Raw genomic sequence first — 27,366 nt, forward strand, 5'->3', positions numbered from 1 at the left:
TGAGCTTTCTAAGAAAAAATTCACAAGGTGCTGATGTATTTACAAGTAAATTTTATCCAAATTTAAAGATCATCTAATTCCAATATTAAATAAATTATTTAGAAGCATTGGCAAAGAAGGAGTCTTACCCAATATCTTTTATGTAACAAATATGGTGCTGGTAACTAAACCAGGAAGAGAAAAAACAGAGAAAGAAAATTATAGGTCAATTTCATTAATGGTGCTAGATTTAAAAGTTCTAAAGAAAATATTAGCCAGGAGACTACAACACTATATCACAAAGATTATACTTTATTACCAAACAGGATTTATGCCAACTATGCAGGGATGGTTTAATATAAGGAATAGTATTAATATAACTGATTACATAAATTAAAAATAACAAAAATCATAAGATTATATCAATAGATGAGTATATGGGACAGAATTGAGTGTGCTATTCTCAAAATGAACATTCAGCTTTTAAAACCTGAATTGTCACCTTTTTGCTGCTTGAGGACTCCAGGAAAAGGCTTGGGAGGGATACTAATGAAGGAAAGAAGGGGCAATAAATAACTCAGTGCTTCACTTAAGTTGGGTTGGAAGCACAGGTGTTTTGATTTCCAATTATGGTGGTGATGGGGGCGGGGTCTGAAAGGAGACGGGGAAGGAGCCTTGTGTATATATTAACTATTTGCTGCCTAGTCAGTGGGCACTTCTTAGCCCATCATTGGAGTGTTCTCTTTCATGAAGGGGAATAAAAAACTGCCACTTTTTATTCCTACCTTCTGACTGATTTTGTTTATTTGTGAGTGAGACACTTGTATCTCACACAGACTAGTGAGGGAGTACTTGTGCTCATTTTTTTTTAAATCATAAAAGGATTTCATTCCTGGGTATACTTTATTATGAGCATTAAAGAGATGAGCTCAGGATAAATTTTTTTCCACAAATGCCACATTTAACCAGTTTCTCTCAAATGTTCACTCTCTAAACATATGTAAGGGTTAAATTAGTAGTTTTGACAAAATAGGAGAGCAACTTTTACTAATTTAAGTTTTAATGAGAATATAGTAGTTATAAATTAATATTATTCCTTTAAGCCAGAGAAAAGAAAACTTCTAGCAGCTTTTAATAATTAACCCATTTAGTTTAATTAAACTAAAGATAATAAAAGAATATAGTAAAATGAATATAGTAAAGGAGAGAAATATAGGAAAGAGGTAGAGAAAGAAAATTTCCTAATGTCTATATTAGTTATCCTATTACTACCTATAATTACTAACTAAAACTGTCTATATCTACCTATAACTGCCTATAACTACCTATAACTACTGCTAACAACCATCCTACAAATTTCCAACCCAATTCAGCCCAAACAAAACCAACCCAATCAGTGTTTAATCCAACCCCAATTATTTCTGTCAACAAAGGCCAGCCCACCTCCCAAAAGGTTTAAGAAAAAAAAAAGAAAAAAAAAACTAACAGCCCACGCCAAAAAGGCCTCTAAAGGCTAAAACCAAAAAGCCCTCTCAGTAAGCTCAGGCCCTATATTCCAACAACTAAACGCCAACCACCAACTCAAGCCCAGCAGCCAACTTCCCTGCAACTGTCAGCAATTTCCAGACTTAACTGTCAGCAAGTGACTCCTTTTATAACCTCTTCCAACCTCACTTCCTTTCTCTATGGTTCCTTCTTCCTGTCTCTATGGTTTCTACTTCCTGTCACTGTGGGCTGGTTAATCCCTATATATCTCTATGGTAAGAGGGCCTCCAGATCCCCCATTAAATTAAAAAAGGAATAAAGAATTCCTTTTTACACATAAATATCTGAATAAAGCTTTCCCCAAATTTCTTATAATTTCTCTACTGTGAACTTTCCTTTGAATAGTGAAGTCTATTCTCTCCTAGATATGTTAGTCAAACGACTACATTTATATGGTATCTACCATGTTTATTATCTGATTTCTATAAAAATCTGAGGACTGCCTGAATACTCTGGTGCAATCACTGTATACATAGGGTTTCTCTCTTTAGTGGACTTTTTAAGGGTCACTAAAAGTTATTCTTTTTTTTTTTTAAACCCTTACCTTCTGTCTTAGAGTCAATACTGTGCATTGGCTCCAAGGCAGAAGAGTGGTAAGGGCTAGGCAATGGTATAAAGATTAAAATTTAGGGGAGACCGAGTCAGGTAGAAATTAGTTTCTCTCTGCAAGGAGTATTATATTTTTTAAAGAGGTTTATTGAAGATTAAGGATTAAAGAAAATACAGGATAAGAAACACGTGGTGCCTAGGCCACAGAGGCCTAGACAAGACCTCACCTACATTATGGAAAGAGCCACGTCTGCTCCAAAATGGAAGTCCAAAAAAAAAGACCTCAAAAGCCTTTGTAATCAGGTTAAATCCCTTCTTGATCTCGGCCCAGGTGAGATTACAAGGCATTCTGGGGAAGTGGAGCAAAGGCTTGTGGGGATTGAAGTCCTGGTTCCAATCCATTTTTACAATGGGGGTCAAGTGACTTGCCCAGGGTCACACAGCTGGGAAGTGTCTGAGGCCAGATTTAAACCTAGGACCTCCCGTAAAAGTTATTCTTTGCACAAATCCTTTGCCACCCTGATCTCAAGCACAGGACCTACAGATATCTGTTATAGTGTCACCACTGTTGGCTGAATCTTCTACCACACTGTTCCCAGATCAGGAAAGGGTTTCCCTATCTTCTGTAGCCTCAGTAGCCACCTCAGGACACTTATGCTCATTTTTGAGTGAGGCACTTGTTATCAATTTTTATCCCCCACATGAAGAAAAAGCATTTGATAAAATACAACACAAATTCTTATTTTTAAAAAAATCCTTGAAAGCATAGGTATAAATGGATTTTTCCTTAAATTAATAAGAAGTATATACTTAAAACCTTCAGCAAACATCTGTAATGGGGATGTTAGAAACTTTCAGGTGCGAAACAAGAATGCCATTCATCACCAATATTATTTAATATTGTACTATAAATCCTAACAGTAACAATAAGAGAAGAAAAAGAAATCAAAGGAATCAGAATGGGCAAAATGTAACACAACGATATAACTATATATCTCTTTTCACAGATGATATGACGTATCTCTCTATAAAAAAATCCAAGAGATTCAACTGAAAAATTAATCAAAACTATCAATAGTTTCAGCAAAGTAGCAGGATATAAAATAAACCCATATAATGTCTTATAAGAAGAGATAGGAAGAAATAACCCATTTAAAAAATTAACCATAGACACGATAGAATATGTAGGAATATGTCTTCCAAAACAAATCTGAAACTATAAGAACATAATGGTGAAATACTTTACAAAAGTCTTATTTGAATAATTGGAGAAATATTAATTGTTCCTAGGTGGGCAGAACCAATATAATTAAGACAATAATCCTAACTAAATTAAGCTACCTATTCAATGCTATTCTAATTAAATTGTCAAAAATATTTATTGAACTAGAAAAAATAATAAAATACATTTGGTCAAGAATATCTAAAGAAATAATGAAAAAATATTGAGGGAGGTTCTGAGAGCTGCTCACAGCTTTAGGGGTCCTCAGTAGGTGAAGTGGCATAGGCAGAAATGAATGATGGAAGACAGTTGTGTGTGTATCAACCTGGGGCCAGGCTTTGCATGGAATGTCTACTTCACTTGGCCCAGGTTTGGTTTTTCTTTTAATACCCATTTTCTTGGTACACAGCTACATTAGTTAACATACTTGTTCAAATTCAGATAATTGGGTAAGTGACATATTAACTTTTGATAAATCATTTGATTAATATTCTGTGATCTTTCTATACACTTATATTATAACTATTGATTCTGAAAGGATACAGAAAAGTTTTGTATAAGATAAATGATTTCATCACAGGTGATTTAATTTTCTCGTTAACCTGTGAGGAGCTTGAGCTTATAAGTAATCAAGGAAAAAGCACTTATTGCCTTTAATAAAAATAGATTATCAATCAGAAATTCTAGAGACAATTAACAATCATAGTAATCAAGAGGAGAGATCAAAGGGGCACTAAAAACACAATTCAGATTTAATATTAGACTTATCATTTATCAAAGTTTAGTTAGGGAGTTTTCCAAGATGGATTTTGGTTAGTAAATCAAGTCACTGAGGCATGACGTACTAAGGCATATTGTACAAGCCTCTCCTTAGGAATGATTTATGTACTGGCTTAAGGGAATTAGTTTCTGTGCATGGGAGTTGGGAATTTCTGAACACAGCTTTTGTGGGCACAGATTTGATTAGGAATTATGTACCTAAGCAAAAGTTAACCCATGATAGTCTTTTGGGTTTGGTTTTGTGAGTCTGATCTCTTGGTGATATTTTGGGAGAATAGTGTGTAAGTATTTTGCTCTAATATTACTTTTTCTGAGACTAGGGAGAGGACAATAATCATATTAAATCCATTATTAAGGGGTATTAATGAGAGAAGTCACACAGAGAGGGCTGAGTGAGTGATTCAATCCTGCCAAGGAGCCACTTTGTGACCCCCTGGCCTCTACATGTGACTGTGTCAAGACAACTTGGCCTGATGGCTCCCTGCATCTCCCCCTTTTTTTTTATTTTTAGTTGACTTCAGTTCGATTTGAACTTGAGGTAGGGTAGAACCTAGGTATGGGCTGATGACTATTGTGCAGTGAGGACTCATTGAATAGGGGAAGGTGCAATGACAGAGATAAGTGCAGTAATACCCAAATAAGGGATGCAATGAAATACTTAGGGTGGCTTAAATTATGGGAAATTAATTGTAGGGCATAAATGCCTGGACATCATACTAGTCAGTAGTCATATTAACAGGAAGCATAATAAAAAATGGTTGTTTGACAACAAATATAGTGATAACAGGAATGGAGGGACTAAGACAATTTGTTAAAATACATCCTGAACAAGAAATTCTAAAAGTCATAGGGGAAATACATTGTGTAATCAATGCATAGGGAGCTCTGACACAAGCTTGAATGGGTCTGAAATCATTCTTGCCATTAGAGTGCAGTAATACAGCAGGATGGTGAGAAGCAATGAGCTTCCATAAAGAAAAATGAGTAATGGGAGATAAGGGTTTTTCAATGGCAGAAATGGGGGGGGGGGAAGGGGTAAGGGCAGCAGTACAATCAGGAGGTGTAAATTCTTGCTTGTCCATTCTTTGTTTTGCTTGGGCTGCAAGTGTCTTAATTTGTCCCCAAGTTGGTAGAGCATCTTGTTGTTTTAGCACAGTCTTTGTATCTGCATTCTTTCAAGTTTGTTGTTGGGGTGAGAGTCGTGGCAAGGACGGGTGAATCTTTCTGGAGTCCAAATGTGTGTGTGAGCACCTGAGGGGAAAACACAAACAGATCCTTGTCCGCAGAAGAGGGCTGGGGGCTACCAGTGATTAATAACAATATTTTTCCAAATGACCTTTTGTCTATGGAGTATATGGGATTCCTGTTTTTAAAATTAATTTTAGTGAGAGCTTTGGACATATATGCTGGTCCATTATCTGTTTTGAGGGTTTGGGAGATACCCATAAATTGGAATATAGAGTATACTGCTTCAGTAGTATGGATAGAAGCAAAACCTAGATTAGAAAATGTATCCACAGATATGTGAATGAAGGAGGAACATGCAAATAAAGAATAATGGGCAATGTCTATCTGCCATAGATAGGTAGGAAGGAGGCCCTTGGGGTTAATGGCAATATTTGATGGACTAGAGATAGTGTGGTTAAAAAGATGGGCAGGATTTAACATCTATTCCAAATAGAAATTAATAACATTCATGAAACTTTAGCTGAATCTTCTTTTATTTTAATCTTCATAGATATTGTTTGTCTGGACTGTCTGATCTTTGTGGTCCAGGTTGCTCCGAATATTCTTTTTATTAAGAAAAATTTTGATAAAACTAGCATATTGTAAAATAAATTCTTCTACCTCAGGATATATAAACATTCCTGAGGTTCTAACTTTAATTTGAAAATTTTTATTATATTTCCCTTGTAAATAGCTAAATTATACTTGTGACATTTAATTGTGAAGCCAATCAGAATCTCAGGAATGCAGGGGAAAAGATTTTGTTTAGAAATATACATGCACAGACCAAACAGCAAACATCAACAAATGCGAGGTACAATAAATGTGGTTATTTCCTTCTTAAAGGACAAAATATTCCACTCATAATCAATAATACTTGAATTCCAATGATTATCATAATTTGGAAATAGGTTGCATGCATGTTCACATAACCTAGCAATTGCTAAAATATTTACCCCAAATAGATATAAGGTTCTCACTAAATTTGCGGCATAAAAGCTTTATCTATGTAAATGTCACTTTAGAGGTGAAAATATGGTGAAAATAGCAGATTTTGAACTACATTATAAAGCAGTAATTATCAAAACTATATGGTACTGGCTAATAGATAGAAAAGTAGATCAGTGGAACAGAATAGACATACAAAAAAGTCATAAAAAGTATAGTAACCTTGCATTTGATAAAGGTAAAGATCCAAGTTTTAGAATGGGAATTAAAAATTTGTTAAAAATTATTAGGAAAACTGGAAAGCAGTTTGGCAGAAACTAGATAGAGATCAATATCTTGCCACTATTTACTAAGATAAGATCAAAGTGGATACATGACCTAAGTATAAGGGGAGATATATGCAAATTAGAAGAAAGGGAACATATTACCTTACATATTACATCAGATTTGTGGATAGAAGAATTTATGAATAAATAAGAGATAGAAAGCATTGTGAAATGTAAAATGGATAATTCTGAATACACTAAATTGCAAAGTTTTATACAAATAAAACTAATGTAGCCAACTTGAAAAGAAAAGCAGTAATTTGGGAAAAAATATTCTAGATAGTTTTTCATATAGAGAAGTCATATCTAAAATATATAGCAACCTTTTTCAAATATTTAAGAATACAAGCCACTGACCAACTGATAAATGGCCAAAAGATATAACAGACAATTTTGTATGAAGAAATCAAAGCTATATAAAAATACTAAATCATGATTGATTAGAAAAATGCAAATCAAAACAACTTTGAGATTTTATCTCACACTTGTCAGATTGGTTAGAATGATAAAAGGGTAAAACGACAAATCAAGGAAAGCTGTCCAGTCCAGTGGTCTCTCTGAGGGTCAGAGGTTTCTCCGTCTAAGTGTGACGATCTGGTAGGTCTAGTAATGGAGATGATAGACATTGTGCCCAGGCCCACGTGCATAGGCATCACACAGTGTTCTGCCATAGCACGGAGGTTCATTTATTATATAGGGTTTCAAGTACACACTTCTTTGGCACACAATCAATTTTCTACATATATGTTTCTATAGAATTCAACAAGAAGACACATAGCCTAAGGAGATAGTCAACGTAATATTGTTGCTATAGATGAATGACATAAACAGGGTGGTCTATGGGTTAGTTCTCCCTGACTTAAGAGAATCATTATTACTTTTGGTCAGCTTTCACAATCAATCACAATTACTTAGGAGATGGATAACAAAATATTTCATAGCTAGGTATAAGGTTAGAGGTGTGAATTTAATGACAGACCATATTTGGGGTTTTCCTCAATTTACAACTTCTATTTTTCTTGTGTTACTTTAAAGCACCTGGCAATGTTGCCTGGTTTCTGTCCTTAAACAGAATTCAGTGGAGTGTGTCTTGAAGGTGATTGATGTTCTTGGCTTGCCTGGCTTGTAGTGGGAGTGAATATAGTTCTGTGGAGAAGGAAAGGAGGGGAGTAATGATCTTTAGGTATTAATTCTGTGAATGTAATCTTTTAAAGGGTAATAACCTAGGGGGATTAAAGTGGGATATATATGTATTGATCCTATAAGTATTTGCTCTAATATTATTTCTCCTGTATTAGGAAGGGAATAATAATCATAACAAGTCCATTAGTAGGGTAAGTTTGAGAGAGAGAAGTCATAGAAGGGGATTAGTGTGGGGCTATGTTCTCAGGGGGCTGCTTTGCAGTTTCCCAGTTTCTCACTGTGACCATGCCAGCTCGTGGGGATCTATTGGCTCCCCACAACAAATGTTAGAGGGGATGGGGAAAAATGGGGACACTAATACACTATTGGTGGAACTGTGAACTGATCCAACCTTTTTGGAGAGTAATCTGGAATTACATTCAAAGAATTATAAAACTCTATGCTTTTTGATATAGCAATACCACTATCAGGATTATTTCCTAAGGTGATCAAGGAAAAAGGAAGAGAAACTATGTGGCCTTAAATATTGATAGAAGTTTTCTTTGTGGTGGCAAAGAACAGGAAATTGAAGGGATGCCCATCAATTGGGCATTGGCTAAACAAGTTAGGGCATACAATTATGTTGGAATACTTGTGCCATAAGAAATAATTAGAAGGTTAATTATGAAAAACATGGAAAGATCTAAATGGAATTATGAAGATCAAAAACAAACAGAGCCAAGAGGATATTATATACAGCAACAAAATTATTGTTGATGAATGATTTATCTAGGTCTATCTTCAGAGAAAGGACTGATAAATAGAAATAAATGACATAGTTTTATATATACATATATCTTTTTGTCAAATGATGTATTCTCTAATTGAGGGAGAAGATGGAGGGAGTTAACTGAATATCTTAATATTTTAAATGTTAGAAACAAATAAAAATGATAATCACAAATACAGTATATACACTCTTCCTAACAGATGGAAGGGATAATCATTATCAGTTCTCTTTTTGAGGAGGGTAAAGGGATTAGATTCATAGTTTAACTTGGTTCCCTTAGAATACACAGACTTAGCAATATGTTGAAAAAGCTCTGTTAGGCTTGAGTTCTCAGGGTTTCCATGTTGAAATGACTGACTGCTGCATCTCACCTCCTGTAGTAGATAGATAATTCTAGGGATGTAATTGATGTATACTAAATAACTAGTGGATCAAGTTTTTCTACCCTTCCTCCCTATACCTCCCATTTCCTCCCTCTTCAATCTCCCTTCCTCCCCTCTTCAGAAACCTTTCAGCTTCCCCTCCCCCTTCTTTCTCCTTTAAGTCACTCAGGGTAAACTATGATGCTTTAGAGGAAATACTCTTTTCTCTTCTTTAACTCAAGTAAGGGTTCATTGGGGAAGACAGGAAAGGATGGAGGATAAGGTAAAAGGGATGGGATTTCCCTATTCTCTAAAATGAGGATTAGGAGGATATTGGGAGAAATTACAATATAGTCACTCTTGTGAAACAGAGTCAGTCAGAGAGATATGAGGACAACTGTATTTTCTTCTTCTTTCAAACTCAAGTCTCAGAGATACAAATAGCTTCTTCTCCACCTCTGCCAAAAGCCCCAAAGCCTAAAGCTTCAGGGTCACCACCATCAGCCACCAGCCAAAAGCCAGAAGCCAAAAGCCCAGTCTAGCTCCGTTCAGCCCTTGGCTTGGCTCCAACTGCTTTCCTGGTAACATTCCAAAAGGAATCCTCATTTGATTGACAGCTTCTTGTCCTCAGCTTTCTGTCTTTCATGTATGTCTTGCAAATTCTCTCCTCCACACTCCAGAAATCCTGGCTCCACTCTCATTGCAATATATAAGAGAACAGCCAAAAATATGGTGAAAAGAAAGAACTACTTTAAAAATATTTTATTTTCTCCAATTACATATAAAAACAATTTTTAACATTCATTTAAAACATCTTTGAATTCCAAATTCTCTTCCTCCCTCATTCCTACCCCTCCAATATCCCTCCCTAAGACTGTGAGCAATCTTATATAGATATTATATATACAATCATGTAAAGTATTTTTCCATGCCAGTCATTTGGGGGAAGAAATCTCAATCAAATAAAAAAAGGCAGAGTAAAATGCAGTATATTTTGGTCTGCATTCAGACTTTGTCAATTTTTTTTTCTGGCAATGTTTGACATTTTTCATCATGTGTCTCTGAGATTGTCTTGGACTACTGTATTTCTGAGAACATAGGTTATTTACAGTTTATAAAAAAATATTGGTGTTACTGTGTACAATGTTCTTCTAGCTCTGCTCATTTTACTTTGCATCAGATCATTTGACTGTTGCATCTTTTGTCACAAAAATATTCCATTATAATTATATAAAACTTGCTCAGCCATTCTCCAACTAAAAATGGACAACCCTTAAATTTCCATTTCTTCACTATCACAAGAAGAGCTGTAATAAATATTTTGTACAAATAGTCACTTTCCCCTTTTTAAAATTTCTTTGGCACATAGACCTAGTAATGGCATTGATGGATCAAAAGGGATGCCATTTTAGAGCCCTTTGGGAAGAGCTCTAAATTGCTCTCCAGAATTGTTGGATCAGATTAATCACCCCATCAAGAGTGTTAGTGTTTTGGTAGAACTGCCTTTTTTATTGTATGTAATTTCTTTTTTAAATAAATATTTATTTTATTCCAGTAATAAATTAAAAAATACATTTTCTAATGTTGCATGTTCCATGTTGTCTCCCTCCCCTCTTCCCTCCCCTCTCTTGGACTTGACAAGCAATTCTACTGGATTATACATGGATTATCACTCATAACCTATTTCCATATTGTTCATTTTTATAAGAGAGTAATGATAGAACTATTTTAAAGGTGAAAAAAGACAATCAAGGAGGCTACTTTCAATCAGACCAGTTAGGTAATACTGTGGATTGTGCTGGGCCTGGGGTTAAGAAGACTCAAATCCTCAAAGAAAAGGGAGTATGAGATTATCTTAGATGTCTCTTAAGGAAACTCTAGGCTGGTCTAGAAGCCAGTTAGAACTAACTAAGGAACAAATGATTGGTTTAAGATTGTGAAAAGAACATGACAAGGCTATATTGTCACCTGATTAGTTGAACTTAAATGCAGATTATATCATGCAAAATGCCAGGCTCCATGAATTAAAAACCAGAATTAAGATTGGGAGTGGAATTATCAACAATTTCATATGTGTGGATAGTAGCCAATTATTGGCAAAAAAAAATATTAATAAGCCTCTTCATCAGGGTGAAAGACATGAGTATAAAAGCTTAAAATTTAGATTATGACAATTAGTTCCATCAAGTGATGGTATATAATGTGAGAAGAAATCAAAACAATTTCAGATTTTATATTCTTGGGTTTAAAGATCACTGCAGATGGCATGAAATTAAAAGCATGCTTGTTCTATGGAAGAAAAGCTTTATCAAATGTTGACAACACTCTAAATAGCAAAGACATCACATTGATGACAAAAGTCCATATAATAAAAGATAAGATTCTTCCCAACATAATGTATGAGTTATACTATAAGCAAAGCTAAGTGATATAGAATAGACATTTTAAAATTGTGGGGCTGGGAAAAACTTTTGAGAGTTCCTTGGACAGAAAGGAGATCAGATCAGGCGATCAAAGAAATTAATTCAGACTACTTTGGAAGGACAAATACTGAAGGTAAAGCTTAAATACTTTGGCCATGTAATGAGAAGATGGGAGGGTCTCTTTGGGAAGACTCTGATGTTGAGAAAGATTGAAGGGACAAAGAGAACAGGATGGCAGAAGAGGAGTAGAATAGATAATGTCATGGAGACAAGGAACATGAGCTTGGGCAGACTTTGGGAGGTAATGGAGGACAGAAGGGCCTAGCATGTTATGATCCATGCAGTCATAAAGAGTTTGACATGTCTGAACAACAAGAACAAAACCTTTATGTACATGGTAGGAGACACAAAGACACCTCGCTTAAACTAGGCTCAAATGAGGCAGGCTCAAAAACTATTTTTCAGTGGTCTTTTGTTCTCTTCTGAGAAATGTTTCTCTACTAGTGTAGTTTTGTGTTTTAAATTAGTTACTTTCTTTTTCAGAACCTCTGTTTCCTTGGAGAGATTTCCTATCACTGAGAGAAAGTGTGATATAGTAGAAATAATATTGGATTTAATTTATTTTTAAAAAAATGATTGATTGATTGATTGATTGATTGATTTTAACCAATTACATATAATGACAGATTTCTACATGAGTTTTCCAAAGCTATGGGACCCAAATTGCCTTTTTTCCTCCTTTCCCTCCCTATTCCTGGAGCTGGCAAGAAATTCAATCTGAGTTATACATGTATCATCATGCAAAACATTTCCAAATTGTTCATTCTTGTAAGTTAATAATCATATAAAACTAAAACCCCAAATAAACAGGTGAAAATTTATTTTTTTTTTCATCTGCATTCAGACTCCAACAGTTCTTTCTCTGGAGGTGGATAGTATTCTTTGTCATAAGCCCCTTAGATTTGTCCTAGATCACTGTATTGCTGAGAGTAACTAAGATTATCACATTTGATCATTCCACAATACTACTGTTACTGTATACAATGTTCTTCTGGTTCTACTTATTTCACTCTCCATCAGGTCTTTCTAGTTCTTTCTGAAATCATTCTGTTCCATCATTTATTATAGCAGAGTTGTATTCCATAATTATCATATACCACAGTTTGTCAAATCAATTTCCAATTGATGAACATCTTTTAAATTTACAGCTCTTTGCCAGCACAAAAAGAATGCTGGATTTAGAGTCACAAGATATGGATTCAAATCTTTGTTCTACTATTTACTATCTAAAAAAGCTTAGGTAAGTCATTTTTTACTCTGTAAACCATTGCTTTTTATCTAGGGCATTGAGGTTTATGAACTTTAAGATATTTTTGAGTTTGAAATCTGTCATCCCCCAATATTTCTCATTTAAACATAATTTCTACCCATTTTTCCTCTTCTAAAATTTGTATTTTTCCTTTGGGGAATTCTAGAGGGTCTTAACTATTTTGCTGTGATATCTTGGGAAACCCAAATTTTGTCTTTTTTATTGAGAATTTTGGAATTTCATTATAAAATAATGCATATGATATGTATTTTGTTTTCCCTGAATTTTCACCCAATTTTGCTCAGCATGAATTTTTCATGCCCTTTCTCTCAGGCTTGGAAGTCCATGAGTCATTTCTTATAACTAGCTACATGTTCTTTTCTTCCATTCCACTGCTACATTTTCCTTCCTACATTTGCTTCCCACAGCAGGGGAAGAATAAAGATCTTATTTCTTGCTGTGAAACAGTGAGGACACAAACCATATTATTTGACATGCAATTTTTTATTGTCAATTATAATGAAATTCAATTTTCAAAATTCATTACATATCCTAAAGGAAGGAAAGATCAATAATAATCTTGAGATTGTCAGAGTCAATTATAAGAATTAAAATAAAAGTAACATATATATTTCTCCTTAGAAATAACCTTCTCTTTTATGGAAAGGCTAGTGAAAGAAAGAAGCAGTCTAACCTCAGATGTTGAGAAATAGTCCAATATATTTCTTTACAGTCTAGAAAAGATTCTGAATGAAAAATTTTTATTGTTGTTAGAGGAAACATTTCTGCTCTTTGAAATAATATGGAAAAAATTTCTACCTTTCAAATATAACCATATTATAAATCTCTAAGGAAGAAGGACAGTCTCAATTCCACTCAAAAATTGTTGATTTGCCTAAGGTGCTCTAAGGAGTCAAGATTTGGTGATAATGATGAGCTTAAAAAGCATTGAAAATTGAGTCTTGCCTTTATGATCTATACCCATTCTGCCATGGAATAGCATTAGATTGGGAACGTAGTGATGTAAGAACAAATTTGACTTTTTAAGGCCTGAGAATCTAATCAACAAATTTTTTCGCACTGGAGATTATTGCACAAATAAAATATCAATGAACAACTACAATGCAGTTCCATGAATTGTTTCCTAATGAAGAAAAACTCCATTGTTAAGTCAAGGATTTAATATACTAACTTTGTTTCCTAATGAATAGCAGACTGTATTTAGCTCTTTTTATTTATTACCCACACAATGTCCTAATAAAGAAAGCTATAAGATACAGTACGAAATGGCATAGCTAGAAGAAATCAAAGACAAATAGAAGGAAAATCACAAAATTTTATGTTGAATTGAAGAATGATTTTAAAAGATAATTTTGATTACAGAAGTGTTATGAAAGACATGGTCATGGCTTGTATAATCAATTTCTTCTCTTATTTCAGGGTCAGTTTTATAATGGCCTTTAATAAGAAAACACCATCAGTGATTTAAGGTATAATCATTGTCAAAAATATATGAAAGAGTGTAAAACGAATAGATGCCCAACCAAAAGTGTTTCCTTTGTGAAAGAAGAATCAGAGAAATATGGTGTGTTTGATTTACTGTGTCTGCCAAACTAAAAGAAGACAATGGATTTGCCTGACATAGAAGACTTCTGTGACCCAGAACTATGTCCTTTCCCTCCAGAGCTGTCCGATTTCCTCCCTGAGCTGGACCCCTGCCCTCTGTGAGAGGATGACTGCCCTGACTTTGAACCTTGTTTCCCAGAGCTAGAAGAATGACCTGATCTAGAGCCCCTTTGCCTAGAGCCTGAAGACTGACCTGAGCCATGATCTGAGACATATTCAGAGTCTGAGTCAAAATCAGATCCAGATCCAGAGCCAAATCCAGAACCAGAGTCAGAGCCATAGCCAGAGTGTGAGCCATGTTGGCCCAAACTGGAGGATTGTTGGGAACTGGAACTATGGCCTCTTCCTCCAGAACTGCTTGATTTGCCACCTGAACTGGTTTCATGCCCATGGCTGCTGGATGACCGCCCTGATCCTGAACCATCCTTGCCAGAACTGGAGGACAGCTGGGAGCCAGGACTATGTCCCTTCCCTCCATAGATGTCTGATTTCCTCCCTGAGCTGGACCCCTGTCTTCTGTGAGAGGATGACTGCCCTGACTTTGAACCATGTTTGCCAGAGCTAGAGGAATGACGTGATCTAGAGTCCCCTTGCCTAGAGCCTGAAGACTGACCTGAGCCATGATCTGAGACATATTCAGAGCCTGAGTCAGAACCAGAGCCAGAGCCAGAGCCAGATCCAGAGTCAGAGCCATAGCCAGAGTGTGAGCCATGTTGGCCCAAACTGGTGGATTGTTGGGAACTGGACCTATGGCCTCTTCCTCTAGAACTGCTTGACTTGCCACCTGAACTGGTTCCATGCCCATGGCTGCTTGATGACCGCCCTGATCCTGACCCATCCTTGCCAGAACTGGAGGACTGCTGGGAGCCAGAACTATGTCCTTTCCCTCCAGAGCTGTCTGATTTCCTCCCTGAGCTGGACCCCTGTCTTCTGTGAGAGGATGACTGCCCTGACTTTGAACCATGTTTCCCAGAGCTAGAGGAATGACCTGATCTAGAGCCCCTTTGCCTAGAGCCTGAAGACTGACCTGAGCCATGATCTGAGACATATTCAGAGTCTGAGTCAAAATCAGATCCAGAGCCAGAGCCAGAGCCAGAGGCAGAGGCAGAGGCAGAGCCAGAGTCAGAGCCATAGCCAGAGTGTGAGCCATGTTGGCCCAATCTGGTGGATTGTTGTGAACTGGAACTATGGCCTCTTCCTCTTGAACTGCTTGACTTGCCACTTGAACTGGATCCATGCCCATGGCTGCTTGATGACCGTCCTGATCCTGACCCATCCTTGACAGAACTGGAGGACTGATGGGAACTGGAACTACCTCCTTTACTTCCAGAGCTTCCTGACTTTGTTCTTGAAGGAGATTTAGTTCTTCCTATTGAGGAGGATCTTACTGAGGCAAAAGATGAGGACCATTCTGAAGTGGACTTCTGCCCTTGTCCTTTAGAACTGCTAGATTTGCCACCTGAACTGGTTCCATGCCCATGGCTGCTGGATGACCGCCCTGATCCTGCCCCATCCTTGCCAGAACTGGAGGACTGCTGGGAGCCAGAACTATGTCCTTTCCCTCCAGAGCTGTCTGATTTCCTCCCTGAGCTGGACCCCTGTCCTCTGTGAGAGGATGACTGCCCTGACTTTGAACCATGTTTCCCAGAGCTAGAAGAATGACCTGATCTAGAGCCCCCTTGCCTAGAGCCTGAAGACTGACCTGAGCCATGATCTGAGCCATATTCAGAGCCTGAGTCAGAACCGGATCCAGATCCAGAGGCAGAGCCAGAGCCAGAGCCAGAGTCAGAGCCATAGCCAGAGTGTGAGCCATGTTGGCCCAAACTGGTGGATTGTTGGGAACTGGAACTATGGCCTCTTCCTCCAGAACTGCTTGACTTGCCACCTGAACTGGATCCATGCCCATGGCTGCTGGATGACCGCCCTGATCCTGCCCCATCCTTGCCAGAACTGGAGGACTGCTGGGAGCCAGAACTATGTCCTTTCCCTCCAGAGCTGTCTGATTTCCTCCCTGAGCTGGACCCCTGTCTTCTGTGAGAGGATGACTGCCCTGACTTTGAACCATGTTTCCCAGAGCTAGAAGAATGACCTGATCTAGAGCCCCTTTGCCTAGAGCCTGAATACTGACCTGAGCCATGATCTGAGACATATTCAGAGTCTGAGTCAAAATCAGATTCAGAGCCAGAGCCAGAGCCAGAGTCAGAGCCATAGCCAGAGTGTGAGCCATGTTGGCCCAAACTGGTGGATTGTTGGGAACTGGAACTATGGCCTCTTCCTCTAGAACTGCTTGACTTGCCACTTGAACTGGATCCATGCCCATGGCTGCTTGATGACCGTCCTGATCCTGACCCATCCTTGACAGAACTGGAGGACTGATGGGAACTGGAACTACCTCCTTTACTTCCAGAGCTTCCTGACTTTGTTCTTGAAGGAGATTTAGTTCTTCCTATTGAGGAGGATCTTACTGAGGCAAAAGATGAGGACCATTCCGAAGTGGACTTCTGCCCTTGTCCTTTAGAACTGCTAGATTTGCCACCTGAACTGGATCCATGCCCATGGCTGCTGGATGACCGCCCTGATCCTGCCCCATCCTTGCCAGAACTGGAGGACTGCTGGGAGCCAGAACTATGTCCTTTCCCTCCAGAGCTGTCTGATTTCCTCCCTGAGCTGGACCCCTGTCCTCTGTGAGAGGATGACTGCCCTGACTTTGAACCATGTTTCCCAGAGCTAGAAGAATGACCTGATCTAGAGCCCCCTTGCCTAGAGCCTGAAGACTGACCTGAGCCATGATCTGAGCCATATTCAGAGCCTGAGTCAGAACCGGATCCAGATCCAGAGGCAGAGCCAGAGCCAGAGCCAGAGTCAGAGCCATAGCCAGAGTGTGAGCCATGTTGGCCCAAACTGGTGGATTGTTGGGAACTGGAACTATGGCCTCTTCCTCCAGAACTGCTTGACTTGCCACCTGAACTGGATCCATGCCCATGGCTGCTGGATGACCGCCCTGATCCTGCCCCATCCTTGCCAGAACTGGAGGACTGCTGGGAGCCAGAACTATGTCCTTTCCCTCCAGAGCTGTCTGATTTCCTCCCTGAGCTGGACCCCTGTCTTCTGTGAGAGGATGACTGCCCTGACTTTGAACCATGTTTCCCAGAGCTAGAAGAATGACCTGATCTAGAGCCCCTTTGCCTAGAGCCTGAATACTGACCTGAGCCATGATCTGAGACATATTCAGAGTCTGAGTCAAAATCAGATTCAGAGCCAGAGCCAGAGCCAGAGTCAGAGCCATAGCCAGAGTGTGAGCCATGTTGGCCCAAACTGGTGGATTGTTGGGAACTGGAACTATGGCCTCTTCCTCTAGAACTGCTTGACTTGCCACTTGAACTGGATCCATGCCCATGGCTGCTTGATGACCGTCCTGATCCTGACCCATCCTTGACAGAACTGGAGGACTGATGGGAACTGGAACTACCTCCTTTACTTCCAGAGCTTCCTGACTTTGTTCTTGAAGGAGATTTAGTTCTTCCTATTGAGGAGGATCTTACTGAGGCAAAAGATGAGGACCATTCCGAAGTGGACTTCTGCCCTTGTCCTTTAGAACTGCTAGATTTGCCACCTGAACTGGATCCATGCCCATGGCTGCTGGATGACCGCCCTGATCCTGACCCATCCTTGCCAGAACTGGAGGACTGCTGGGAGCCAGAACTATGTCCTTTCCCTCCAGAGCTGTCTGATTTCCTCCCTGAGCTGGACCCCTGTCCTCTGTGAGAGGATGACTGCCCTGACTTTGAACCATGTTTCCCAGAGCTAGAAGAATGACCTGATCTAGAGCCCCCTTGCCTAGAGCCTGAAGACTGACCTGAGCCATGATCTGAGACATATTCAGAGCCTGATTCAGAACCAGAGCCAGAGCCAGAGCCAGAGTCAGAGCCATAGCCAGAGTGTGAGCCATGTTGGCCCAAACTGGTGGATTGTTGGGAACTGGAACTATGGCCTCTTCCTCCAGAACTGCTTGACTTGCCACCTGAACTGGATCCATGCCCATGGCTGCTGGATGACCGCCCTGATCCTGCCCCATCCTTGCCAGAACTGGAGGACTGCTGGGAGCCAGAACTATGTCCTTTCCCTCCAGAGCTGTCTGATTTCCTCCCTGAGCTGGACCCCTGTCCTCTGTGAGAGGATGACTGCCCTGACTTTGAACCATGTTTCCCAGAGCTAGAAGAATGACCTGATCTAGAGCCCCCTTGCCTAGAGCCTGAAGACTGACCTGAGCCATGATCTGAGACATATTCAGAGCCTGATTCAGAACCAGAGCCAGAGCCAGAGCCAGAGTCAGAGCCATAGCCAGAGTGTGAGCCATGTTGGCCCAAACTGGTGGATTGTTGGGAACTGGAACTATGGCCTCTTCCTCCAGAACTGCTTGACTTGCCACCTGAACTGGATCCATGCCCATGGCTGCCGGATGACCGCCCTGATCCTGACCCATCCTTGCCAGAACTGGAGGACTGCTGGGAGCCAGAACTATGTCCTTTCCCTCCAGAGCTGTCCGATTTCCTTCCTGAGCTGGACCCCTGTCCTCTGTGAGAGGATGACTGCCCTGACTTTGAACCATGTTTCCCAGAGCTAGAGGAATGACCTGATCTAGAGCCCCTTTGCCTAGAGCCTGAAGACTGACCTGAGCCATGATCTGAGACATATTCAGAGTCTGAGTCAAAATCAGATTCAGAGCCAGAGCCAGAGGCAGAGGCAGAGGCAGAGCCAGAGTCAGAGCCATAGCCAGAGTGTGAGCCATGTTGGCCCAATCTGGTGGATTGTTGTGAACTGGAACTATGGCCTCTTCCTCTTGAACTGCTTGACTTGCCACTTGAACTGGATCCATGCCCATGGCTGCTTGATGACCGTCCTGATCCTGACCTATCCTTGACAGAACTGGAGGACTGATGGGAACTGGAACTACCTCCTTTACTTCCAGAGCTTCCTGACTTTGTTCTTGAAGGAGATTTAGTTCTTCCTATTGAGGAGGATCTTACTGAGGCAAAAGATGAGGACCATTCTGAAGTGGACTTCTGCCCTTGTCCTTTAGAACTGCTAGATTTGCCACCTGAACTGGTTCCATGCCCATGGCTGCTGGATGACCGCCCTGATCCTGATCCATCCTTACCAGAACTGGAGGACTGCTGGGAGCCAGAACTATGTCCTTTCCCTCCAGAGCTGTCCGATTTCCTCCCTGAGCTGGACCCCTGTCTTCTGTGAGAGGATGACTGCCCTGACTTTGAACCATGTTTCCCAGAGCTAGAAGAATGACCTGATCTAGAGCCCCCTTGCCTAGAGCCTGAAGACTGACCTGAGCCATAATCTGAGCCATATTCAGAGCCTGAGTCAGAACCAGATCCAGAGCCAGAGCCAGAGCCAGAGTCAGAGCCATAGCCAGAGTGTGAGCCATGTTGGCCCAAACTGGTGGATTGTTGGGAACTGGAACTATGGCCTCTTCCTCCAGAACTGCTTGACTTGCCACCTGAACTGGATCCATGCCCATGGCTGCTGGATGACCGCCCTGATCCTGACCCATCCTTGCCAGAACTGGAGGACTGCTGGGAGCCAGAACTATGTCCTTTCCCTCCAGAGCTGTCTGATTTCCTCCCTGAGCTGGACCCCTGTCTTCTGTGAGAGGATGACTGCCCTGACTTTGAACCATGTTTCCCAGAGCTAGAAGAATGACCTGATCTAGAGCCCCTTTGCCTAGAGCCTGAATACTGACCTGAGCCATGATCTGAGACATATTCAGAGTCTGAGTCAAAATCAGATCCAGAGCCAGAGGCAGAGCCAGAGTCAGAGCCATAGCCAGAGTGTGAGCCATGTTGGCCCAAACTGGTGGATTGTTGGGAACTGGAACTATGGCCTCTTCCTCTAGAACTGCTTGACTTGCCACTTGAACTGGATCCATGCCCATGGCTGCTTGATGACCGTCCTGATCCTGACCCATCCTTGACAGAACTGGAGGACTGATGGGAACTGGAACTACCTCCTTTACTTCCAGAGCTTCCTGACTTTGTTCTTGAAGGAGATTTAGTTCTTCCTATTGAGGAGGATCTTACTGAGGCAAAAGATGAGGACCATTCCGAAGTGGACTTCTGCCCTTGTCCTTTAGAACTGCTAGATTTGCCACCTGAACTGGATCCATGCCCATGGCTGCTGGATGACCGCCCTGATCCTGCCCCATCCTTGCCAGAACTGGAGGACTGCTGGGAGCCAGAACTATGTCCTTTCCCTCCAGAGCTGTCTGATTTCCTCCCTGAGCTGGACCCCTGTCCTCTGTGAGAGGATGACTGCCCTGACTTTGAACCATGTTTCCCAGAGCTAGAAGAATGACCTGATCTAGAGCCCCCTTGCCTAGAGCCTGAAGACTGACCTGAGCCATGATCTGAGACATATTCAGAGCCTGATTCAGAACCGGATCCAGATCCAGAGCCAGAGGCAGAGCCAGAGTCAGAGCCATAGCCAGAGTGTGAGCCATGTTGGCCCAAACTGGTGGATTGTTGGGAACTGGAACTATGGCCTCTTCCTCCAGAACTGCTTGACTTGCCACCTGAACTGGATCCATGCCCATGGCTGCTGGATGACCGCCCTGATCCTGCCCCATCCTTGCCAGAACTGGAGGACTGCTGGGAGCCAGAACTATGTCCTTTCCCTCCAGAGCTGTCTGATTTCCTCCCTGAGCTGGACCCCTGTCCTCTGTGAGAGGATGACTGCCCTGACTTTGAACCATGTTTCCCAGAGCTAGAAGAATGACCTGATCTAGAGCCCCCTTGCCTAGAGCCTGAAGACTGACCTGAGCCATGATCTGAGACATATTCAGAGCCTGATTCAGAACCAGAGCCAGAGCCAGAGCCAGAGTCAGAGCCATAGCCAGAGTGTGAGCCATGTTGGCCCAAACTGGTGGATTGTTGGGAACTGGAACTATGGCCTCTTCCTCCAGAACTGCTTGACTTGCCACCTGAACTGGATCCATGCCCATGGCTGCCGGATGACCGCCCTGATCCTGACCCATCCTTGCCAGAACTGGAGGACTGCTGGGAGCCAGAACTATGTCCTTTCCCTCCAGAGCTGTCCGATTTCCTTCCTGAGCTGGACCCCTGTCCTCTGTGAGAGGATGACTGCCCTGACTTTGAACCATGTTTCCCAGAGCTAGAGGAATGACCTGATCTAGAGCCCCTTTGCCTAGAGCCTGAAGACTGACCTGAGCCATGATCTGAGACATATTCAGAGTCTGAGTCAAAATCAGATTCAGAGCCAGAGCCAGAGGCAGAGGCAGAGGCAGAGCCAGAGTCAGAGCCATAGCCAGAGTGTGAGCCATGTTGGCCCAATCTGGTGGATTGTTGTGAACTGGAACTATGGCCTCTTCCTCTTGAACTGCTTGACTTGCCACTTGAACTGGATCCATGCCCATGGCTGCTTGATGACCGTCCTGATCCTGACCTATCCTTGACAGAACTGGAGGACTGATGGGAACTGGAACTACCTCCTTTACTTCCAGAGCTTCCTGACTTTGTTCTTGAAGGAGATTTAGTTCTTCCTATTGAGGAGGATCTTACTGAGGCAAAAGATGAGGACCATTCTGAAGTGGACTTCTGCCCTTGTCCTTTAGAACTGCTAGATTTGCCACCTGAACTGGTTCCATGCCCATGGCTGCTGGATGACTGCCCTGATCCTGACCCATCCTTACCAGAACTGGAGGACTGCTGGGAGCCAGAACTATGTCCTTTCCCTCCAGAGCTGTCCGATTTCCTCCCTGAGCTGGACCCCTGTCTTCTGTGAGAGGATGACTGCCCTGACTTTGAACCATGTTTCCCAGAGCTAGAAGAATGACCTGATCTAGAGCCCCCTTGCCTAGAGCCTGAAGACTGACCTGAGCCATAATCTGAGCCATATTCAGAGCCTGAGTCAGAACCAGATCCAGAGCCAGAGCCAGAGCCAGAGTCAGAGCCATAGCCAGAGTGTGAGCCATGTTGGCCCAAACTGGTGGATTGTTGGGAACTGGAACTATGGCCTCTTCCTCCAGAACTGCTTGACTTGCCACCTGAACTGGATCCATGCCCATGGCTGCTGGATGACCGCCCTGATCCTGCCCCATCCTTGCCAGAACTGGAGGACTGCTGGGAGCCAGAACTATGTCCTTTCCCTCCAGAGCTGTCTGATTTCCTCCCTGAGCTGGACCCCTGTCTTCTGTGAGAGGATGACTGCCCTGACTTTGAACCATGTTTCCCAGAGCTAGAAGAATGCCCTGATCTAGAGCCCCCTTGCCTAGAGCCTGAAGACTGACCTGAGCCATGATCTGAGACATATTCAGAGCCTGAGTCAGAACCGGATCCAGATCCAGAGCCAGAGGCAGAGCCAGAGTCAGAGCCATAGCCAGAGTGTGAGCCATGTTGGCCCAAACTGGTGGATTGTTGGGAACTGGAACTATGGCCTCTTCCTCCAGAACTGCTTGACTTGCCACCTGAACTGGATCCATGCCCATGGCTGCTGGATGACCGCCCTGATCCTGACCCATCCTTGCCAGAACTGGAGGACTGCTGGGAGCCAGAACTATGTCCTTTCCCTCCAGAGCTGTCTGATTTCCTCCTTGAGCTGGACCCCTGTCTTCTCTGAGAGGAGGATTGACCTGAGCTTGAGCCCTGTTTCCCAGACCCTGAATCTGACTCTGATCCAGATTCAGGGAGGGCACTATCTTTCCCTTTTCTTGAAGACCCCGAAAAGTCGTAAATTCCCTTTTGTCTTTCAAAAGTCACAAAATGGCACTTTTTTGTACATTCATTTTCTTCTGTATTAAATCCTTTTTTTGGAGCTTTGTTTGATTTATATCTTTTCCCACTCTTTTGAGTTGATTTCTCAGAGTCTGTTTCACTTTCTTCTCTTCCAAGTCTTTTGGAAGGGCTTTTCTCTGAATTATGCCTCTTTCCTTTAGATTTTCTTGGAATGATTCTATATTCATCTTCATCATTCCTTCCTGTATTGCTTGACTCAGTCCTGTGATGTTTCTTCTCTGAGCTCTTTCTCTTTCCTAAGCCCTGAGAATCTTCTCTTCTATGCACACTCTCCCTATGCCTGACTTTCTGCTTTTTCTTCGATTGACCAGTTCTGAAGGTCCCATATTCTTTTTCACTATTCCAAGTTGAATTACTGGAATCTGTGTCCCATCCTTTACCTTCTTCTTCTTCTTCTTGCTCTTCTTCTGATTCATTCTCATCCTCCCCATTATTTTTACTTTGCATGTATTTCCTCTTCAAGGCTTTGTTGAAGGACATTGTTATCTTGAATATCAGCAATAGGAATTCAGGAAAGTCCACTCTCTTATCCCGATCTTGATCCATATTAAGCATGATAACATCCACAGTATCAGGATCTTCTGGATTCTGTTCAAGAGCAAAATGCAGAAAGAAAACCACTGAGTCTCAAATACATCTTCACTAATGGAAGGACTGTCCAATGGTGTTTCGTATTATGCCTAGATGAACTCCAACCAATCTCTGCTACCTCCCATTGTTCTGCTCATTGACACTTGGCATAATGGTTTCAGGGAACAAGCAGCATGAGGGGGTGGTGGGATACTAATGGGTAAGAAATCAAGTGAATATATGACAACTGGTTCTTTTGGAACTTCTAAGAAACAAATAGAAACAGTATGCTATATTTGCATCAAATCTTTGGGGGAATCACCAATCAATAAATTTGATTATCTTTCTTTTCATCTTTTTTTTCTCTCACCCTCTGAAAAATTTTCATTTACAGTTGATAAAATGTTCTCTTCTACAAAGTGATTTGTGTCATTCAACCTCCCCATATGAGTTATTGATTACAAACCTGAAATTCTACCACTACCCATTTTCTGGCTTTCTCTAGAAGTTGTCTTTTCTCCTGTGCATAGTACTGGCTTATTAGTATGAATTAGTTTTGATTAGTTTTCCTAATTACAGGAATAATCACAATAAATAGAACACTGGTTTGTGGAAGTTTGCAATAGGGATGGGATTACTTAAGAAAGGCAGATAAAAATGGTGGACATCACCAGAGAATAAACTTTGCCTGTGTTCCAGTGGAACAAAATCTTTTTCTTCCCGTTCTCAGGCCTGTAGATTTCAATTTTCCAATTCTGTTCTATTGAATTCAATTCAATTCAACTCCATCTCACAAGCATTTACTTAATGTATAGCATAGTTATTGTATTTGTTAATTATTTGTGCTTAAGTTCAGAAAATCTGTGTTCATGTTCCTAACTTTGATACTAACTAACTTTTTGATCATGGGCAAATCACTTAATCATTTTCATCCTCAGCTTCTCATCTATAAAATGGGAGTAATATCTCTAGATGCTAGGTTTTTTTTCTGGAGCAAATAAGATTAGGTTTGTAAAATTCTCTATGCCCTTAAGACTGTCAGAGAACCACTGAATGTCTGCTCTCAAGTAAGGAATTCTCACTTTACTAATTCAGCTTAGAAATTTTACAATACATAGTCCTAGAGAGTTCTCTTTAATTTAGAGGTTGTGACTTGCCCAGGATCATATTGTCTGTATGTGTTAGTAGTGAGAATTGAATACAAATCTTTTTGAGTTCCAGATCAACTCATTATCCAATACCCCACTGGATTATAAGCTAGTTTCAAAACCAGCTTATTATCTACTACCTCACTCAACATCAGATACTATTATTGCTATGCTAAATTCTAGAATGACTTCTAAAGGAGTCAGAGATGGAAAAACAATTATGTGAATCTTTTGCTTCCTAGTTATTAGAAACAAACAACTAGCTATTCAGAGTATACTTTTATTTCATATATTTATACATATAAACACACTTTCATGGTGACCTTTACTATATCCCTGTAAAGTTGGTATTATTCCCCCCTCCCCAATTTTACAAATGAAGAAACTGAGACCGAAATAGGTTAAGTAAGTAACTTGCTCAGGTTTATACAACTTAGTCCCAAAACAGGATTTGATCTAAGTTCTTCCTTCCTCTAGTACTCACCTATTATACCACCCAGCTGAACATAAAAAAATACCAAAGGGAAAGAAAAAGGCCTGCTTGTTGTCATAGACCATTGGATCTAACAGAAAGATCTCACCTTCAGAATAAAGCGCAGTTCATTTTCCAGAAATTTCTTCAGTTCACTTTGGCTCATCGTGTCACACTCCTCGTCTTCACCACAATATTGATAGAAAACATCCAAGATGGTGGTAATGCTTGTCAAGAGTTGAGACATCTTGGTGCACAATTCAGTGAACCTGGATGAGGGAAAATTTGACTGTTATTCTTTTCCTCCTTTAAAAAGTCTCAGTAGTAATCATCAGGAATAATACTCTTGAATTTATTTCTCATCTCATCTCTTTCACCCTGGAAGCAGTCAGTTAGCTGGGACAAGATGGAGTAGGGATGATTCATCCTTATTAATCCAATGAAACCCTCCTAGACATATTAAGCTCCATGTCCTGCAGTAAGCCAGGACTGGAAGGAAATACTACCCTTTTACTAAAAATGGCCTTAAAGGAAAAAGTGAAAAGTAAAAGTAAAATCAAAGCCCCCAGGAGGTGAAGTCAAACCTCCAGTTTATGGTAAGCACATTATGTGCATTTCAACAGTCAGAGCTAGAAAGGACCTTACAGACTGTCTTGTCCTCTATCCTCACTTTACAGATAGGTAGAGTGAGGCTCAGACAATTCAAATGCCATTCTTAAGGGAAGAAGATGTGCAAAAGGGAAGAAAATAGAATGAGCATTTATAAGGTGCCTACTATGTGCCCAGTTCTGTGCTAAGCTCGCTGCAAATATTTTCTTTGATTTTTGCTACAAACTTAAGAGGTAGGTGCTATTATGATCCTTACTTTACAGATGAGGAAACTGAGGCAGATAGAGGTTTAATGACTTGCCCAGGCTCATTCAGCTAGTAAGTTTAAGAATTCAAATTTGAATTAAGGTCTTTCTGATTCTAGGCCCTGTGCTCTCTGCACTATGGCACTATTTAATAGCCTAAGGCCACATATCTAGTAGAAGAGCTAAAACTCTGTTCTTCTAGCTCCATTTTGGAGTTCCTGTACCACTCACCCTAATCCTAGGATTACTTCTGCATAAACCCGAGGTGCCTGAAATCTTAGTAAAACTGAATAGGTCCCCACTTACCTAATTCACCAAAGGAACAAGCAGGAAGAAAATTCAAGCGACCTGCAGGGTACCAAGTGTCTGAGATGCTGGGCTTTTTATACTGTGTTTAATTGTCCATCTTAGGATGGCAACACCCTTTCTGTGGGATGGTCTGATTCATTCTCAACCAAACCCGGTGCCACCTCTCCCTCCACCCTTGTCATCAGGGACCTTTGTTTAGCTAACTGCTTCTCACTTACTCATCTGTGATTACATTAGTAGTTCCCTAATTTGGGGCCAATATTAGCCCCTAGCTACCAGTGTATTGGGACATTTTGCACAAGGACCTCTATGGGTATCATAACTTCTAAGGCAAGGGTCATAGGATTAGAGGATGTAGAACTGGAAAGGACCATAGCAACTTCATAGTCCAATCTCCTAGTTTTCCAAATGAATAAATGACATAAACAAATGAAAAACATTCATTAAGCTCTTACCATGTGGCAAGCCCTGTGCTTGTTACACAAATACAACCACAAAATAGTACGTGCCCTAAGTCAGCTCCTATTCAAATAAGAGGGAACAATACCTAAAGGGGAGTTGTGGCTAAGAAAGGGTGTTATGATCTGGGAAGCCAGTGGGATGGGAGGGGAGCCATAGGAAAATTTCCTGACATGCTTTTGCCAGAAATAATGATAGTATTGATTTGATCATGGTTCCTAGATCAAATAACAGGAAATTGGGTGGAGAAGATATGGTGTGTAGAGAGAGGAAGGTGGAGTTGTGAATTGGTCCAACCATTCTGGAGGGCAATTTGGAACTGTGCACAAAGGGCTTAAAAAGAATGCTGGTCCTTTGACCCAGCCATACTACTGCTCAGTTTGTACCCCAAAGAGAAAATAAGGAAAAAGACTTGTACAAAAACATTTATAGCTGCGCTCTTTGTGGTGGGAAAAAATTGGAAAATGAGGGGATGCCCTTCAATTGGGGAATGGCTGAACAAATTGTGGTATATGTTGGTGATG

The 27,366-nt window shown here is 40.9% G+C and overlaps 2 protein-coding genes across 2 annotated transcripts; both read right to left on the bottom strand.

Annotated features, from left to right (window-relative positions):
* Positions 1-13,137: 13,137 nt before the first annotated feature.
* On the bottom strand, positions 13,138-19,090 carry LOC130456964 (hornerin-like). Its single transcript, XM_056814761.1, has 2 exons — positions 18,977-19,090; positions 13,138-18,776 (listed from the first exon to the last, which is right to left on the bottom strand). Exons 1-2 carry the CDS (start codon positions 19,088-19,090, stop codon positions 14,196-14,198), a joined length of 4,695 nt encoding a protein of 1,564 aa, XP_056670739.1. The 3' UTR covers positions 13,138-14,195.
* A 141-nt stretch (positions 19,091-19,231) lies between these two features.
* On the bottom strand, positions 19,232-26,704 carry LOC130456965 (hornerin-like). The gene is made up of 4 exons (XM_056814762.1): positions 26,381-26,704; positions 25,330-25,489; positions 19,964-23,618; positions 19,232-19,911 (listed from the first exon to the last, which is right to left on the bottom strand). The coding sequence occupies exons 2-4, from the start codon at positions 25,465-25,467 to the stop codon at positions 19,232-19,234; spliced, it is 4,473 nt and encodes a 1,490-aa protein (XP_056670740.1). The 5' UTR covers positions 25,468-25,489; positions 26,381-26,704.
* Positions 26,705-27,366: the final 662 nt, after the last annotated feature.

This window comes from Monodelphis domestica, chromosome 2 (genome assembly GCF_027887165.1).
Source record: "Monodelphis domestica isolate mMonDom1 chromosome 2, mMonDom1.pri, whole genome shotgun sequence".
Taxonomy (NCBI): domain Eukaryota; kingdom Metazoa; phylum Chordata; class Mammalia; order Didelphimorphia; family Didelphidae; genus Monodelphis; species Monodelphis domestica.